This window comes from Sciurus vulgaris (genome assembly GCF_902686455.1).
Source record: "Sciurus vulgaris genome assembly, chromosome: 9".
In the NCBI taxonomy this organism is placed as follows: Eukaryota; Metazoa; Chordata; class Mammalia; order Rodentia; family Sciuridae; genus Sciurus; species Sciurus vulgaris.
This window is the reverse complement of record NC_136469.1, coordinates 31,207,398-31,224,770: the sequence shown is the minus strand read 5'-3', so window position 1 is coordinate 31,224,770 and position 17,373 is coordinate 31,207,398. Positions and strand designations below refer to the sequence as shown.

General features: G+C 38.7%; 1 protein-coding gene across 9 annotated transcripts in view; it reads right to left on the bottom strand.

Annotated features, from left to right (window-relative positions):
• Window positions 1–17,373, bottom strand: part of TRIM2 (tripartite motif containing 2) — a 133,379-nt gene that overhangs the window by 13,018 nt on the left and 102,988 nt on the right. For all 9 annotated transcript variants that reach the window (XM_079153423.1, XM_079153424.1, XM_079153421.1 and 6 more), the window contains exons 7-10: window positions 10,431–10,534; window positions 9,930–10,097; window positions 3,577–3,745; window positions 2,413–2,483 (exon numbers count right to left, since the gene is read on the bottom strand). In XM_079153423.1, coding sequence (XP_079009549.1) covers window positions 2,413–2,483; window positions 3,577–3,745; window positions 9,930–10,097; window positions 10,431–10,534 — 512 coding nt within the window. The remainder of the gene's footprint in view (window positions 1–2,412; window positions 2,484–3,576; window positions 3,746–9,929; window positions 10,098–10,430; window positions 10,535–17,373) is intronic.

Below are 17,373 nucleotides of genomic sequence, written 5' to 3'. Positions count from 1 at the left end.
CTTACAAATTATTCAGATGAAAACATATTAAGAGGCAGAAATAGGAACTGAAATAATTTTTATAAACTTTGCTCTTTGTAAGTATTTATAGAATTAAAAAATAACCTTGACAATAATTATTTCCTAATTTCAAAGTCATCATGTCCAATACCTGAATGATGTGAAAGTTTTCCTTAATAACCCTAACCCTAATTACAGAAACACCTCTCTCTCTCTCTCTCTCTCTCTGCTAAAAACTAGCCTTTGGCCTCCCAAATGCTAAACATGTGCTCTACCACTAAGCTACACCTCGAACCCCCTAGAAAGCTTCTCTTCTGGAATCATGAATTTTATATGTACCTATTTTTGTGAAGTCATTTATCTGCCTAGCATTTTGATTACTTGTATATGTTTCATTTCTTTCTAGTGTGTCAGTCAGGGCTGAGACATAGGCGCTGTCCCACATACCAATGCCACTGATCCACAGAGGCTGCCTGGAGCACAGGACAGGAAAGGCTTTGAAGCCACCATGGAGTTTAGCAGAAAAAGAACAACGGGATTAAATCGTCTTCCAGTGGGTGAGTGGGCAGCACCTATGCCAGGCATTTGCTAGCCTTTGCCCCTGTGAGGATCCTTCTGGGTTTTGTTCTTGTTGAATGCCCCGGAGTTAAACAAAGCGGTTCCTCTATACAGTGATGGAGGGTAGTGGAATCAACCTGAGTTCTAGAGTGTCAGCTGATAAATAGGAGCTGTCCCACAGAGATCCCCTCACAGCGATGCTCATTCTGTAGCAGTGTCATGGCCCCGGTGAGGATAGGTACACGCCCACCCCACTTTCTGCTGCCTCTTTGCTATTTTCCCTCCTCCTCCTCCATCCATCCCAATGGACTTTTTTTTATCATCCTTTTCCTTTAGAGTCGGACCTCAAGGAATGCAGTTTACCAGCAGTGAGGTAGGGGGCGCTCTACCACTATACGAGCACGGCAGAAACAACGCGGCAGAGAACTGAAATAATAAGGCAATGGTGGACACTCTTTTCCCTCATCCTGCCCCATCCCCATGGCTTACTGTGCTCTACTCTTTCCACAAGAGCTGGCATTCATCAAAAAAAAAAGAGCTCAAAGCTTTTCCATTTTCTCGGGTTAAGGATATCTGCTAGGATGGGCTGGAGAAATGACGCAGTGAAGGACAGAGAACTTTTGGGCATTAAAAATCCTACCCCTTACCTGGCTATTCCAGTTACTAGCACTGAAAAGTTCTTATTAACTTTGGTTGCTCAGTGGTTGTCTCTAAGTGCAATCATTAGTCACTGGCCTACCATCTATACTGTTTCCTTATTATTTTTCCATTAAAATGACTCACTCTTAAACATTTAAATGAATTTCTAAGGAAAACTTCAGATCATGTTTATGAGTACCACTTGATATAAAAGAAAGTAACCCTAAAAATATTCTTCTTCTTCTCTTCTGTGGTGCTAGGGATCAAACCCAGGACTTCAGGCATAACAGGTAAGCACTCTACCACTGATCTACATCCCTAGTCCTAATAACCCTAAAAATTTTAACACATTAAAATTTCAAGAAATAGTAAGATTTATAAAAAACTAAATATGTCTGCCAGAGCACGGCCATGGCCACCTAGCATACATCAATGGTTAAGAATATCACTACTTGTTTTCTCATCATGACAGTCAATCAGAAATTGGTGAGTTACCTTACTATTTCTTGATATTTCTCATAATAAAGTTTAAATCTTCCTCTTCCTGAACTCAGTAAAAAAGATGTATTATATTATTAAAAAAGATCAAATGTGTAAAAGCATTCTAAACCATGAAATATACTATATGAATGCATGCTACATAATTCCCCATCCCCGAATGATCATATAGTTACCCTTTGTGCCCCAGATAATATGGATCCTATGTTATTCTACACTTGGGATTGTCTAGTCCAACTTCTCCCAGATCAAATGAAGAGTTCCAGCAGCCCTAACACAGTGGGACCAGCAGTAAGCAAGTCTGTTGTAACAGAGTCCTAATAGATTTTATTTTAAAGGCAGTATGGTTCATGAAATTGGAAAAAGTGATTTTATTTTAATCTTTGGGTAGCCACAAAATATTAAGTTTCAGAAAGTTCTGTTTCTACATTCAAACAATTGCTTTTTAAAACTTCATTTTCAGATCAACTTTAATAAAATTTCACATCATCTTTGATTAAGCGACTGCCACTGTATTTTGTTGAATTTCCTTACTCTACAAAGTCTGTATGTCTGCATGAAAACCTGCATTTTTTAAGCAGAAGCAAAATTTGCTCTTTTTAGGTTAATTTACTAAAATCCTGTGTGTCTATGTAAGTACTGTATGTTGTTCTCTCCCAGACCAATTTCTCCATAAAAGTAGTTAAAAGTCAACAACAACTGATGTGTTAATAGTACCTTGACAGAATGATTATGGAAATCTGTAACAATAATCTCATTATTGCTATTGACAGCTGCAAAATGGGGACCTGCAATAAAGATGGAAAAAATTATGTAATGACTATAACAACAAAAATGATTGCGACATAGCAGTTACTACAACAATAAACAAACTTAATATATTAACTTACTTAAAAAAGAACAAATAATCAGAGATGCCCATCCCTGAATGATCATATAGCTAGCCCTTTGTGCCCCAGATAACGAGGATCCTATGTCATTCTATACTTGGGATTGTCTAGTCCAACTTCTCCCAGATCAAGTGAGGAGTTCCAGCAGTCCTAACAAAATGGGACCAGCAGTAAGCATCAGAATTCATTCTTCACACCACCATCTGAAAGTCACACCTGCCAGCTTCTCTGAATACATTAGTCTTTTTTAGGGTCCTCAGTGCCTACTGAGGAAAGACATAATGACTCTTAGCTTTGGAAAAGAGACTCCAGTATGTAATTTATCTTTTCTAAAAAGTTGAGCAGAAAACCCACTTTTATAATTTGGAGTGACATTCAGAACCTGGCAGGACAAAGAACTGGAGACAAAAGCACAAAGAAAGATTATGCAAATGAATGCAAAATGCCCAAAGCATCCTTTCAAAACGAAAATGAAGGGTGTTCAGCCTCTTCTTGCAGATGTGAAAAACCGAAGCTTGTGATTGCAAAGTGGCACTCCCAAAAGAGAAGTAAAAGAGACATCCCTCCTTGCACTTGGCAAATATTCTGAAGCCCTGATCTCATAATAACTTAGGTGAAATAAATTCCAACCAGAGGCTCTTTAAAGAAAACTTCAGCTGTGGGAAACAGGAGTTACTCCATTGTTCCTCAAACAGTTTTATTTTTAAAACATCTTATTTTAAATGCATATTTTACTTAATATAAATATTTGAAGAGGAGACTTGTGCACTGTGAATAGCCACCCATAACAACCACACGTGGACCGCCCTTCGACTTACTGGTGGAGCAACTGAAAAGCACCTCAGCATGCTTCTGCTTAGATTTCATCCCCAGCATCTTTCCCAAAGCCAGCAAACACCCTGGGGAGGAGGCGTCTTCAACATGCTCCATCATGCAATTGTGAGCAGAAGAAGCATAAAAAAGGGGGTTTACATATTACCGTCAAGTGTACCTGCAAACTGCCTGTCCCCATTTCCTCGGCTACCAAACCTGGTGACTATTTTCCCGTTTGGCTGGAAGATAAACACGCAGCATGCTTTGTTGTCCACCACGATAATGTGCCCGTTGCGGTCCACGGAAACTCCTTTGGGACCCATCAGTTTTCCTGATCCAATTTTTGTCTGTTAGAAACAAGTGTGGAAATTGAGTACAGACATCACAGTTTAAAACACAGGAGAACGTGAAGTTAGACACTCATTTCAGTAAATGTTGACTCAAATGTTCAGGCTGCACAAGCACTTTTGTCTCAGGAAAACATCTAGTATCTATATGAAAATCTTATTTTTTTTTAAATTTTTTTCAGACATGGATAGATATTTATTTTTTATTCATTTATTTATAATGTGGTGCTGAGAATCGAACCCAGTGCCTGACACATGCTGGGCAAGTGCTCTATCCCTGAGCCACATCCCCAGTCTGAAAATCTTATTTTTAAAAGAGATCATCACCATCAAAATTGTTCTAGAATTTCCTAGACTGGGGTCACAATGTCCTTTACTAGAGAGGTAGTGGGGTTGAGTGATAGGTCACTGGGTTAGGAGCCAGAGGACCGTCCTGCTGCTGTTACTTGCTTTGAGCATCCCTGATATGGCACAGACTTAATTCCTTTAATTTTCAGATTTCTTGTCTATTAAAAAAAAGGTCAAAACCCCCACCAGGCTGCAAATTAGTGCAGCCACTCTGGAAAGCAGTGTGGAGATTCTTTAGAAAACTTGGAATGGACCCACCCTTTGACCCAGCTATCCCACTCCTTGGCCTATACCCAAAGGACTTAAAATCAGCATACTACAGAGATACAGCACATCAATGTTCACAGCTGCTTGATTCACAATAGCCAGACTGTGGAACCAACCTAGATGTCCTTCAATTAATGAATGGATAAAGAAACTGTGGTATATATATATATATATATATATATATATATATATATATATATATATATATATACACACACAATGGAATATTACTCAGCTATAAAGAATAATAAAATTATGGCATTTGCAGGCAAATGGATGAAATTGGAGAATATCATGCTAAATGAGATAAGCCAATCTCAAAAATCCAAAAGGCGAATGATCTCACTGATAAGCGGATGATGACACATAATGGGGGGTGAGAGGGGGGCAAGAATGGAGGAAGGAGGGACTGTATAGAGGGAAAAGAGGGGTGGGAGGGGTGGGGGGAAGGAAAAAATAACAGAATGATTCAAACATTATTACCCTATGTAAATGTATGATCACGCAAATGGTATGCTGTCACTCCATGTACAAACAGAAACGACATGTTTCCCATTTATTTATGATAAAAATAAATTTTAAAAAATAGAAAAAAAAACCCCACCAACCTTAATAACTTTCAATGGTACTTCTGGAATATGTATTAAGTAAAATAATGTAGGTAAAGAGTTTAATGTAGAGCCCAGAGTAAGCACTCACTAAAAGGAAGCCATTGTCGTCATTATTACATAGCATTCTTGATGTCAAAACTGCCAGGCATCTGTCATTGAACTTGACTAGAATTAAGTTCCACGTGGGTGGAAGTCATGTCTGTTCTAGTCACTACTCCCTGGTATATAATAGGTTCTCAACAAGTATTTATTGAATAAATTTTAAAAGACTATTTTATTACTGGGTAACCATAATTAAATGGTTTCACTTTCCACAGTATTTTAAAAGGACAGAAAAGCATATATCACAAACATTTTAAGTTTTATTCATGTTCCTGTCTCAACTATAGTGTGTATTTAAATGCATATTGGAGATGCAGTTTAATTTAGTTTTATTTTTGTAGCTCCATTTTCTAGAATGCTCATAAAGAGTTGCTTTACTCATTTACTTCTTTACTCGCTAGTTCTACAGTCTATATCTGAGCACCCACCATGTACCCAATATTGAGTTCCCAGCTGTGGCAAATAAACACAAAGATGCAGTTCTGCCTCAAGGATATATCTGTCACACTGGCACCCACACCTCAAGTGTCAGAGGGAAGCACATCTGTGTGTGTTTTTATGAAATATCTCTCAGATATATTATTGAACAAAGCAAGGTATTGAGCAGGGAGTACAATCTGAGTTCACTTGGGTTAAATGTATACATATATGCATGTATGTACAGTCAGCCCAAGTATCCTGGGTTCTGCAAATGCAGATTCAACAAATCACAGATTGAAAATATTCAGAAGAAAAAAGAAACAACAAAATAAAAGAAACAAAGAAAAAGAAAACCTTGTGTCTGTGCTGAACTTGTACAGACTTTTTTTTTATCACTATTCCCTTAAAATAGCATAACAACTATTGACATTGCCATTTACTTTGTAATAGGTATTATAAGTAATCTAGAGATGATTTAAAGTATACAGGAGGAGGTGAATAGATTACATGCAAATTCTACACCATTTTATCTGAGGGATTGAGCATCCTCAGTTTTGTTATCTAAGGACTGGGGGGTTGCTAGAACCAATCCCCCATGGATGCCAAGGGACAATGGTACTCTGAAAGGAAAAGTGAGAAACCAGTGTCTGTACCTTAGAAAGTGGTATTTGTGGTGGAAGGACTCTCACTGTTCATTTTATACTCTTCAGGAGTATCTTAAAGACTATTTGCACGTATAACTCTTTAAATAAAAAATTAACCCCCCCCATAACATTCTTATAGGTTCTACCCCAGACCTAGGAGAGACACAAATGTATTTTAAAATTTACTAACAGAGGGTGGTGCTTTCTCATAGGGATTCAGACTTGGTATAACCCTTTATTCTTCTAAGTTTATAAATGATTGAGATTCAGATTCGATCTCTCTGGACCAAAAGGACACAATTGGAGCAAGGAAACCCTGGTTTTCTTGGCAAGAGAATCTGTTGTGTAAATTTGATTCTGATTCTGCAATCTAGTCCAAAGATCAAAGAAGCTACAATGCAATTGTGTGTAAAGAAATGGCATGCATTCTTTCATGTCTGAATGGAAGGTATGTCAACAGAGATCAAAAGAAGAGCTGGCACTCTGATTATTACTACCTGGTGTTAGGAACACTAGCAGTTACTTAGAATGACTCAACCATATAATACCAAATGGATAATTACCTAGGATAAAAATTGGCAATAAGGGATGCCCTCTATTCTACCACATAACAACAACCAGGGTAGACCTCAAAGAATGATTTCAATGTTGAATCCAATCTTCTTTCCCTCCACCTTCCACAATTACTGCTGGTTTTGCTACACTGGATTCCACCAGGTAAAATAAAAATCGCTGCATTTTACCTGAATATGTCCCCCATGTTAGAATAAGAATCAAAAATACTTTAGACTGGCTTTGAAATGATCAAATGAGAATATTTACTGAATAATTAGGTTCTTAAATTGAAGAGGGAAGAGATATTTTAGAATATGGTGGCCACAGGGACCACTACCATATTTGTTCTGTTTGTTCTGATCATAAAGGTTCCCAGGTGGACTAGAAGATGCAAGCCAGGAGAAAAGATGGAAAGGAAAAACCTTAAAGGAGGCAGAGAGGAATGACAATTGGGACAAGAAATTGGCAAATAAAAGAGAGAAAATAAGATGTTACATCTCTGCAACTATTAGGAATAAATACAAAGAATCTGCATTGGTGTTAAAGATACCTCTTTTGCCTGTTTAATTTTACCAAAGAAATAAAAACAAGAATATCTTGATGGTTATAGATTTCACACTTGAATTAATTCTACTTACAATACTAAAGTATTTTAACCATTGGATTCTGATCTACAGTGATAAGGGGCATTGCAGAAACTATGCCATAACCATTTCTCCATTCCTCCAGAGGGTAGGAGTGGTTTTTAGTGTTTATTCCAACTAATACCAATAGTATTCCAACTCTAAGCATCAAGTTCTTCCAAGCATTATATTATATATAATATTATAGGTATTATAGGTGTATTATAGGTAGTAATACACCTGTAATATAGCATATATTACATAGTAGAGTATATATTACTCTTCCAAGAAGAGTGTATTTACAGATAGACTACTGAACAGTTACATGCACAAGGCTTACTTGAGGAAATGCTTCTCTCTTAGATATCAAACTCCTGCCTCCTATGTAAAACCTATTTCAGTATTAGCTCCTGAATGTATAGACAGACCATGATTTTTCTAGTCTGAAACAAGAACAAATGGGTTGCCTCCAACTACATGAATGCTTTTGAGAGGTCACTTAATAGTTTTCATTGCATCCACATTAGAGTTGTCACATCTGAGTGAGTCTTACCCAAATATGACTACAAAACACAAAAGAAAGGGAGGAAGTTAGAGATACAGAAAGGCAAGAGAGTGTTCCACATATATGACCATTATATGGAGCTGTTGAATTTCAATTTCAGCAAAAAATTGAAGTGCCAATTGTGTATGGTATTGCAGAATTGAAAATGAAAATTTTGATTCTTCTAGATTGAAAAGATGCTACTCCAAACAAAACAGAGATTCTAATCTGAAGGTTACAATTATGTAACTCATCTCTTAAAAACCACAAGCTGACCGGAGCAACTCAAAGACTTGAATCAGGAAAATATAAATTCTTTGAATCAGAGACTAATGTGTGAACTTTGTGCCATACTTGGGGTTTCAGATTGGGTTATAAAAAGTGGCATCTCCAGAGTATTAGGTCAGGAAATGATGACCACCAGGCGTCTGCCTGACATCATAGAGTCAAAATCATGGCAGGTCAGACAGAGTTCATTTTTTGAATGTGGTTATGAGAGGCATAGAAGAGAACATTTCTTAGATGCCTATTTTGTATGAGGCAACTATGACATCCAGAAATAAAACCTCATTTACTCCTTACTCAGATCCTACAAGGTAAGTTTTTTTTTTTTAATCCAAAATTTAAATATGCAGCTGTTGAGGTTCAAAGAAGTTGTATAATTTGATGAAGACCAAAGAATTAATAAGCCACAGAGCTGGGTTTCCAGTTGCTTGATTTGTCTGAGTTAAAGTTATCAACTAAAACAGAAACCTTTACTAGTTTGGATAAGGGTATATAGAAGGCATAACACACATGGTCTTTAAAAAGGTCTTTGATGCAGGGGTCTTGTAATCTTCTTGTGAACAAATGTACAAAACGGATTGGATGATAACAATTCTTGATCACACCTTAGAAGAGAGATTTCTGTTATTACCACTGGGCTGTCTTTGGTAACTCACTGAAGAAACAGAGGCTGTTACAGTTTGGCTCTTAAATGATTCCCAAGCCACGTGTTAAAGACTTGGTCACCAGCCTGTTGGTGCTGTTGGGAGATATAGCCTAGCAAGAGGAAGTTAGCACTTCCTGTACCCGTGAAAGGGATACAGGGACACTGGCTCCTTCCTCTTTTTTTTTTTCTGCTTCACTGCAGCTATGAAGTGAGCAGCTTTCTTTGCCAAGCACACCCACTATGATGTACTATTCTATGATAGATATAAAACAACAAGGCCAAACGACCAGGGACTGAAACTTTCAAAATTATAAGCCAAAATAAATCTCTTTTTCTCTTATAGTTGACTTTCTCAGGTATTTTGTCACAGCAACAGAAAGCTGATTAACACAGAAACCCATTTTACATATAAAGATGATACTGGGGGTAACAGCAAACAGGTCAAATAATAATGGGATCCCTCAAAGTGTAGCTCAACCTGCATCTTTTCTGTAAGTTCAGCTTCCATTTTCTTTTCCTTTCAAATCTTATACTATGTTCCTTAGTACAATGTTTTTAGACAGTATGGAAGTTACTGATTAGAAGCTGGCATTAATTATTTCCTGTCCTTCCTTATGTATTTATCTTTTTTCATCCCTCAGCCTATACATTTTTGAGAAGGCAAGAACCATGTCTTATGATTCTGTTTCTTCCATGTCATCTATTACAGGTCTGAGAGGGTAGAAGGCACTCCAAAGTGACAAGTTATAGATTAACTTGAGAGTTATAAATTGCTTCTTCCTAACCCTTTTCAAAAAGGTGCTGTTTTTTGTTGAAATGAGGTAACAAGGACAGTTTTCCTCTAAATCTGGTGAAAAAAAAAAAAAAAAAAGCACCTGTGCAGACTAATTGCTTTATAAAATTAAGCCACATTTGTGAACATCTATATGAGCAGGTTTATAAAACAATCATTGTTATTCTCACTTCATAAAATTTAGATGTCAAATGCCTTTGTGTAGGAAGAAGATGTCAGAATGTCTTTGTGTAGGAGAAATTGTTAAACAGTGGATTGGATTTTAAAAAAGAGAAAGACAATTTCATCTCGTACTTCCTCCTCCTTCTTCTCTATGGTTTAGTGGTCGAAGTGTATTTGCGCTTACCTTAAACTTCCCGTCTGATGAGAAGATGCTAACCCACTTATTGTCATAATCTGCAATGATTATGTCCCCACTCGGGTGCACAGCTACTCCTGTGGGCCTCTGCAGCTGCCCGGGAGAGCGTCCTCGTATGCCAAAACGACTCTTGAACTGGCCATCATTGGAAAATATCTGTAAAACAATTTATGTTGATTGGAATGTTCACAGAAACGCTCGGGAAGAAATAGGCAAGGATATCTGTCATAGGTGCTATACTTCAGAACATGCCAACAATATTTAAGAAAAGTCTACATACTCATTAACTATGTACTATTTACTACGTGTTATAAGTCTAAAGTAGAAAAATATGCAACTATATCAATTTTTTTTTTTTCAGTGCTGGGGATCAAACTCAGGGCCTTGTGCTTGCAAGGCAAGCACTCTACCAGCTGAGCTATCTCCCCAGCCCCAACTATATCAATTTTATCAATAAAAGTAGTTCAAGGTACACAGTAGAGACTCTACCTGCACACATTGGTTGTTACTGTCTGCAATTAATATCTTTCCAGTTGTAGATGCAGCTACCCCCTGAAGATTCGTAAACTCTCCTTTATTTCTTCCTTTAGTACCTAAAAATAAACGATAAAAGCACAGAAATCAATCACAAGAGAATCCAGTTTATCAGTTTCAGCAAAAGAATAATTCCAGCTTCCACTGGTAATCTGAGAATGCATTGTTTTTATTTTATTTTTCCTTTTCTTGCAGTGCTAGGGATTGAACCTGGGACCTCGTGTGTGCTAGGATGAGCTGTACATCCCTAACCCCTGCACTGCTTTTAAATAATACTTTTAAAATATGAGCGCCCTTCCCCCATGACTTAATCCACATGCTTCTAAACTTCTCTTCCAGACCAATAAAGTCTGCAAGATCACTTTTCTACGTAAATGCCAACCTCATATTAATCTATAGGTACATATTTACTTGATTAAAACATACCAAATTCCATAAAGACATGATAATGAAAATGAATATTCCAGTCAAGAAGATGCAACAGGAGAGGAGCTTTCTCTTAGGAGTTTTGTTGAAATCCCACCCTCTTAGTAGCTTTTAAAGAAAACTGGACCCTTGATTTTCAGATCATTTAACAAACCATAAGGTTTGAAATGGTATGAAAGAGCAAGCTGGTTTTCATATACTGGATCCATTTATGCATTATTTTCTAAGATTCAGGATCTCAATGACTGTGTATTCTTCCTGAAATTACAAAAGGTGTCCCAACAGGGTACTTTCCAGATTAAGTAAATAAGAAAGACAAAAGGAAATTAATACAAGGAAATATTCTCATTCATATCAAGTCTATTTATTTACTTATTTTCATTTTTTATGATACTGAGGATTGAACCCAGGGACATTTCACCACTGAGCTACAACCCTAGCCCTTGTTTTTTTTTTTTTTTTTTTTTTAAATTTTATTTATTTTTTTTATTTTGAGACAGGGTCTTATTAAGTTACTTAGGTCCTTGCTCAATTGCTGAGCTGGACTCAAACTTGTGGCCTCCTCTTGCCTCAGCCTCCTGAGTTGCTAGAATTACAGGCATGGACCACTGTGCCCAAAGCAATAGCACCGACAGATTAAAAGTTATCTGTTTTTGTTTCAAAAGATGTTTTTATCATTTACTTCAATAGAACTACATAAGTATCAGGATGGAAACAGAGTAGGCTTTGTTCCAAAATGATCCAGAAGAAGGTTTAAAGTTTAATTGCTTGAGAAAGAAAACTATGGTTCCGTTTTCTAACAGCATTTTATATTCACAAGAACAATTTGATGGTTTTGTTTTTAGACATCAGCACAGGGCCTTAGGAACGAGGACCTGGAGAAATTGGCTGACATCAAACACACACAGAAGTGCTGCCTGGGAATTCTGAGCATCAGCTCTCCTGAAAAACATTTTTGGGCTTAAGAAATGAAACTGGTGATGGATTACATTCATAATAAAATCAAGAGCAGAGCTGCTTGGATCTCGGGTGGGCTGCTTCTCACCAGACCCGTACGGGTGTCGTCCGACTGAAGTCATGAACTGGGTCAAGTTTGTTCACTACGTCTGCATCTGCTCTACTCTCTCTAGGATGAAGAAGCTTGTGAGGTTCAGATCCTCAAAAGAACATCTCCTATATGGTGAAGGAAACCATACTGTTTGATTTCAAATGTATGTGAAGAGAGGATCTTTTATATTTGATCTGTACAGAACGCCTATGATACACAGGAATACGGTATTGGGGAACATGCTTTAAAAATGGTGTGTTGGCCATTTGACCCAATCATCTCACTTCTCTGTATATACCCAAAGGACTTAAAAACAACATACTATAGTGACCACATCAACGTTTATTAGCAGCTCAATTTACAATAGTTAAGCTGTGGGACCAACCTAGATGCCCTTCAACAGATGAATGGATAAAGAAAATTTGGTATACACACACAATGGAATATTACTCAGCCTTAAAGAAGAATGAAATCACAGCATTTGCTGGTAAATGAATGGAACTGGAGAATATTATGCTAGTTAATTATTAAGCCAACTCCAAAAAATCAAAGGCCAAGTGTTTTCTCTGATATGTGGATGCTAATTCACAATGGGGGAAGGGGAGAATAGTGGTATTATGGACTGAACAGAGGGGAGTAAAGGGAGGAGAAGGGGCCTGGAGGTAGGAATGATAGTAGAATGAACCAGACATCATTACCTATGTGCATATATGATTACATGACCTGTGAAGCTGCACATCATGTACAATTAGATGAATGAGAAGTTATACTTCATTTATGTCTAATGTGTCAAAATGCATTCTACTGTTATGTATAACTAGTTATAATGAACAAAAAGGAAAAACAAAGAAAAGAAAAACTAAAAAAAAATAGTGTGTGGCGTTGGACATGGTGGTGGGCACCTGTGCTCCCAGCTACTTAGGAGATGGAGGCAGGAAGATCACTTGAGCCCAGGGGTTCAAGGCCAGTAAATAAACAAATAAATAAGGTGTGTAGGTATGTGGTGGTAGAGGGCAGAGGAAGGGGTGGTTAGCCCTTTAAAGGGATATTTAAAAAAATTTTTTTTTAGTTGTAGATGGACATGATACCTTTATTTATTTATTTTTATGTGGTGCTGGGGATTGAACCCACGGCCTCACAAATGCTAGGTGAGCACCTACCGCCGAGCCACATCCCCAATCCTATTCTGTATTTTATTTACAGACAGGGTCTCACTGAGTTGCTTAGCACCTCGCTTTGGCTGAGGCTGGCTTTGATCCTCCCACCTCAGCCTCCGGGAGCCTCTGGGATTATAGGCATGTGACTCCACGTCCAGCTTCTTATCTACTTTGATGTAAAATATTTCATTTGATGGTTATCCAGTGGCTAGAAAAATGAATAATGTGAATTTTAGAAAAAACGATAAACAATTTAGCAAAAATTCCGTAAGGTAATTAAAGGAGTTTTTCCGGATGCTAAACTAACCTATGAACTATACAGTGAAATTTTAACTCCAAAGCTTCTCACCCATGCTCTCCCGGGTCACTTCCACCCACCCCGCCAGGAGGATTGCAGAAGTAAGGCACTGAACAGGGATCAATAAGTGCAGTTTTCCTCTCACTACCCGCTCCAACTTAGTGTGAAAACTCATGCTAAATAAAGCAAAAATGCTTTGAATGGAATGTCACAGTGTCATTAACCATGCAGGTGCTTCACAAACGTTTGCTGAATGAACGAGTGCACGCATGAGTTACTAATGACTGACAGAAAATGACAGCCCATCTTACACCATGGGAAAATGAAATATTTGATTATTTTAAAGCACTTCATGCACATTATCTCATATACTCTATAAGAATCTGTGAGTGAGCAGAACAAATACTATCATTTCCACTTTATAGATGAGCAAGTTGAAGCTAGACACATCACAAATGTAGTTACGAAGAGAAGAAAGAATAAAAGCTGGTTCTCCTGACCCTTTACGTAACAATTTTTCCAATACACACATTGCTTCTTTCTAATTAGACGTTAAAATAGCAGGCTTCAGAGGTGGGGATGATTACTTGGGGCTCATGCGGATCATACTTTCTATTCAAATCCTTTAGAAAATCCCATCCCTATCACATAGCATTTTTTTAAAAATAGATTTTTTTAGTTGTATATGGACACAGCACTTTTACTTTATTTCTATGTGGTGCTGAGGATCAAACCCAGTGCCTCACGTGTGCTAGGCAAGTGCTCTACCACTGAGCCACCACCTCAGTCCTCACACAGCATTTTAACTGCTTGTCTGTATCCCTGGCTAGACTATCAGCTCCCTGAGGCCAGGAGCAGCACGTGTCCTGGTCAGTCCTGCACTCTGTGATGCAGCGCTACGGTTTGGCTCTTACAGGTCTTGGCCCCTAGCCTGTGGTGCTATCAGGAGGTGGTGGAACCTTTAGGAGGGGAAGCCTTATGGTAGGAAACTGGGCCACTGAAGACATACCCTTGAGGGGCCCACTGGAACTCCAGGTGATGTGGCTTCCTCACTGTCATGAGGTGATCAGCCTCCTTCACAGCTGCTGCCCGGCCACCAGCCTAAAAGCAATGAGGCCAACTGACCATGGACTGGAACCTCCAGAATAATGAGCCAAAATAAATCTTTCCTCTTTTTTAGTTGATTATCTCAGGGAGTTTGTTACAGTAATGGAAAGCTGACTAACAAGGATGAGATCCTTTTTTTTTTTAATTAAAATCTTTTATATTTTTACAGACTGCACTTTGATTCATTGTACACAAATGGGGTACATCATTTCATTTCTATGGTTGTACACAATGTAGAGTCACACCATTCATGTAATCATACATATACACAGGGTAATACTGTCTGTTTCACTCTACTATCTTTCTGTCCTCCACCCCCTCACACCCCATTTTCCTCTACACTATCCTAAGTTCCTTCATTCTTCTCTTCCCCCCACCACGCCCCCTTGTTAAATATTGTCATGCACTTATCAGAGAAAACATGTGGCCTTTGGTTTTTTGGGCTTGGCCTATTTTGAGATTCTTGAGGGGTGGGGCAATAAAGTTCCTACAATAACTTTAGATGTCAAATTAGCATCACCTTCCTCCTCATATAATTTAAGGAGAAGGTGGTGACTTGCTGAAGTAAGGCAGAGGGAAGGGACATGAAATAATGCATCTTTCTGGAAAGCCTCTGAATGCATGTAAATGGCTTTACACGCCCATTTTAAATGACACCCATTCCAGAGTACAAATGAGTGTTCCATTCAACTTTCCATCAACTCATAAAGGTATGATGTATGAATTACACAATTTCAAACAATTCACTTGTAATTCTTCCCCTCCCTCCCACATCTTCCAGTTCCCCCTTTGTTCAATGACTTTCTTTAGCAGCTAACAAAACCAGCTCCTGGTTTCTAGTCAGCAACCTCCAACAGTCTGGGGAAAAGAATTCCTGCGTTTCAAGAAATCACCATCAACAGATGCTCTCAGTTACTTCTCCAAACTCATCGGAACTGTCTTCCAATTTCATATTAGGGTTGACGCAGTATCTCGGTCAGTGGACAAACAAGTTTTCAGGCATGGGAGGTGCTGAAGAGCTCAACTGGGGAAAAACCACAGTAGTTACAGGGCATTTAAAAGGCACAGGTTTCACTTCCCCAAGCCTCCATTTCTTCGATGGTAAGAATAATTATATGGTGTCCTGGTAACGTGGCTCTCCAGGGTAGCGCCTGGCGGGTGGAGGAAGGAGCTCTGATTTGCACTTTGCCCATTTCCATGTGGTAAGTGCTCCCATTGTGGCAGATTTCAAGCCACCAACATGAAACCACTGAACGGGCCAGTATGAACTGGCCCCAGGGTACCACAGATTACACTACAGTAGGTGTATGACATTGCAGGGTCATTAGGAACTGCAAGAATATTACGTCTAGCAAGAATTTAAAGTAAAATGCCATATAGAAATCCTCATTACTAAGGACTTTAAGTGAGATGACACACAGCAGAACCCTGGTTCAGAGAATATCTGTTTTCTCTCCTGTTTCCATCCTCCATCTGTTCCTCCCTGAGCCAGGGCTCCTGTCTGTGACATTTCATGAAAGCTCATGGCTTAAAGTAGCTTTTACTTTTCATTTCCAAATGGGTCTCTCTAGCCTTGACTTCTCTGTTGAGCTCCAGACCCACACTCCATACGGCCTACTTGGTGATCAGAACCGAAACACTCCTGCTCGTCTTCTTGCTTTTCATATTTTGGTTGACCAGAACCCTGACTATAATGATCACATTTATGGAGTCCCTGCTAGGCGTCTGTGTTGTTCTAAGCCTTTACATGATTTTAATCCTTCCCACAGGAGGAAATGCATTAATATCATTCCCATTTTACAGATGAAGAAACTGAGGAACAGTGGGGTCAATTTTTCCCAAGTCATAGGGTTAATGAGTAGCAACTTGGAATCCACACTGAGGCAGGCAGGCTTTTCAGCTCTTCCTGTCTTCTTAACTACTTATGTTAGTTATTATTTCTATACTAGAACTATGAATAACTTATTAGCTAGTCCTATTTACTTTGCCTCCCTAAAATGTACTGAGGTTTCATTCAGTACCAAGCACTGTTCTAAGCTTTGCTGTATTAAATTCATTTAATCCTCACAAAACCCCCTTATGAAGTAAATTCTTTTTTTTTTTTTTGGTATTGGGGACTGAACCCAGGGGTGGGTGCTTTAATCCCCAGTCCTTCTTACTGTTTTTTATTTTAGGACAGGTTCTCACTAAGTTGTTATGGTCTTGCTAAATTGCTGAGGCTGACCTCGAACATGTGATCCTCCTCTCTCAGCCTCCCGAGTTGCTGAAATTACTGGTGTGTGCCACCAGGCCTGGCTCCTTTTTCTCCATTTTATTGAGGAAATGAAGGTACCGCAAGTGTAATTAACTTTTGGGACTGGGACCAGGGCAGCCTAGCTTCACTACTGCCTCCCATCCCTATAACACCCTAGTCGAACAGCTGGGAGTTCAAATTGATCACCAATTTCTGCCCTCTCTCTCCTAAGCATTTTATAAATCTGCTGTTTCCTGTCTACTTGTCACTCTTAATTCTGGTGCTTGTGAGAACTCATGTGGACCACTGCAATAGCCTCTTAATAATCTCTCTGCTTCCAGGTCAACACTTCCAGTAGAGTCTCTTAGTGCCCCCAGATTCTCTACAAAGTCCAGATCTCATAGTCATGACATTACCCCATTCAAGGCCTCCCCACAGCTTACATAGCTATGTTTCTCAGACCTCCATGTGCATGACTATCAGCGGAGCATGCAGAATGCAGACTCCTGGTCCCTCTGCAGAGATTCTAATTCTGGATGTGCAGTTCAGAATTCAAGAACTTCCATTTTTACCAGGCCACCTGGTACTTCAGATACACATGGTTTGTGAACTACATTCCAAGGAACACA